General features: G+C 65.4%; 1 protein-coding gene across 1 annotated transcript in view; it reads right to left on the bottom strand.

Moving 5' to 3' along the window:
• KMT5C (lysine (K)-specific methyltransferase 5C) overlaps positions 1-1571 on the bottom strand; it is a 33094-nt gene that overhangs the window by 3617 nt on the left and 27906 nt on the right. Inside the window, exons 4-5 of the mRNA XM_006772224.1 lie at positions 727-836; positions 3-121 (exon numbers count right to left, since the gene is read on the bottom strand). Of these exons, the coding sequence (XP_006772287.1) occupies positions 3-121; positions 727-836 (229 nt within the window). The remainder of the gene's footprint in view (positions 1-2; positions 122-726; positions 837-1571) is intronic.

The raw sequence follows: 1571 nt of genomic DNA, 5'->3' as shown, positions 1-1571 counted from the left end.
GCGCTTGCGGGTGGAGTACATGATGCTGAAGTCGTTCTCGCCGGCCCGGAGCAGCCCCTCGTCCGCCTCGCGCAGCTCCGCGATGCAGCCCACCAGCAGCTCCAGCTGCTCGTTCTTCTTCCTGCGAGAGGCCGGCCTGTAGGCGGCGCCTCCCTGACCCCCCGGGCCGGCCGGGCGCACGCAGCCCGCAGCCCGCCTCCTACATCTCACCCCGCCGGGGCGGGGCGGGGCTTCCCAGCCAGACGGCCCACGTGGGCAGCATCCCGCATCCGCTCCCGCGCCCGCGCCTCTCCTCTCGGCTCCTCCAGGCCCCCCTCCTGCCCCGACAGTCACTGACAGCCCGTCTTCACCAGACCTCATCCTTGGGGTCCCAGCTTAAGCCGGGCTCCCCTGAGCACCCACAATGCCTTGGCCGGCTCCTGAAGCTCCAGGCAGCTATGGTCAGTGTGTCCACTCGGCTACCATCTAGCTTCCCCTACAATGCGCGCGGGCAGCCCCGTCCCCCCCCACACACACACCTGCTCCATCCTGTTCCTACCTGCCCGGCAGCACCTGCTACAGGGCTCAGGTCAGAGCAAACAAAGATGGCACAGTCCTGAGCCCAGGTCTGGCCCTTGGGGCCGCCCCGCGAACCTTGGCGGGGGGAGGGGGGTGTCTGAGCCCCCGGCCAGGCTGTGGCTCCTCCCCCTCTCCGGGGAGAGCCTCCTGTCCGCTCTGCCCTCTTACCAAGCTCGCGTGGACACGATCTTGGCTCCATTCCTCTCCATGGAGTAGCGGGTACAGGGCAGGATGGTAAAGCCGCTCTCGGGCAGGAAGGCGCGGAGGTAGCGATAGATCTGGGGGAGGGGAGCGGGTGGGCAGGGTGAGGTGGCCGGGCAGGGTCGTCCTCGGCCCCCTCTCTCCTGGGCTCTAGCCCCGTCCTGCCGCGGACTCGCTGTGCGGTCTCGGGGAACTTGCGTCCCCTTCTCGAGGGGAGGGGGGCCTCAGTTTCCCTCATCTGTCAAACGAAGAGATCGGACTCCGCCTCAAGGTTGCAGGCTCAATTGCCAGTGGGGGGACGTGCAGGAAGGGGCCAACCAATGGATAGCTCTCATCATTGATGTTTCTATCTCTCTCTCCCTCTCCCTTCCTCTGAAATCAATAAAAATATTTTTTTTAAAAAAAGGAAAGGTATTACTACTTAGCCCATAGAGAACACTGGGTAAGCATTATTATTGTTTCACTATACTAAACATACCCAATGTCTCCTCTAAGAAATAGCACCTTATCCCATTAGCAGTGCCAAAGGAACTGCCTCAGGAAGGCCTCCAGCGCTGAGCGCAGGTGGTGCTGGGGCCGCAGGGGGGGCACAGGGCTGGGGGAGAGGGCATGCCTGGGTCCCAGGGCCTTGGCCTACTCCCTCCGGCCTTCCCGGGCCCCGCCCCCACCCGCACGGGGGAGGGGGGCGCTGCGGGGGCCAGGGAGGGAGCCCAGCCCTCCGGCCGCCCGGCCCCCGGGGGCCTCACCTGACGTTCATCTTATGGGTGCGGAAGCCCAGGTAGGGGTCCAGCACCAGGCTGGTGGCCAGGTGG

The sequence above is a fragment of the Myotis davidii genome, unplaced genomic scaffold, assembly GCF_000327345.1.
Source record: "Myotis davidii unplaced genomic scaffold, ASM32734v1 scaffold326, whole genome shotgun sequence".
Lineage (NCBI taxonomy): Eukaryota > Metazoa > Chordata > Mammalia > Chiroptera > Vespertilionidae > Myotis > Myotis davidii.
The sequence above is the reverse complement of the archived record's forward strand: the minus strand, read 5'-3'. Positions and strand labels throughout refer to the sequence as shown.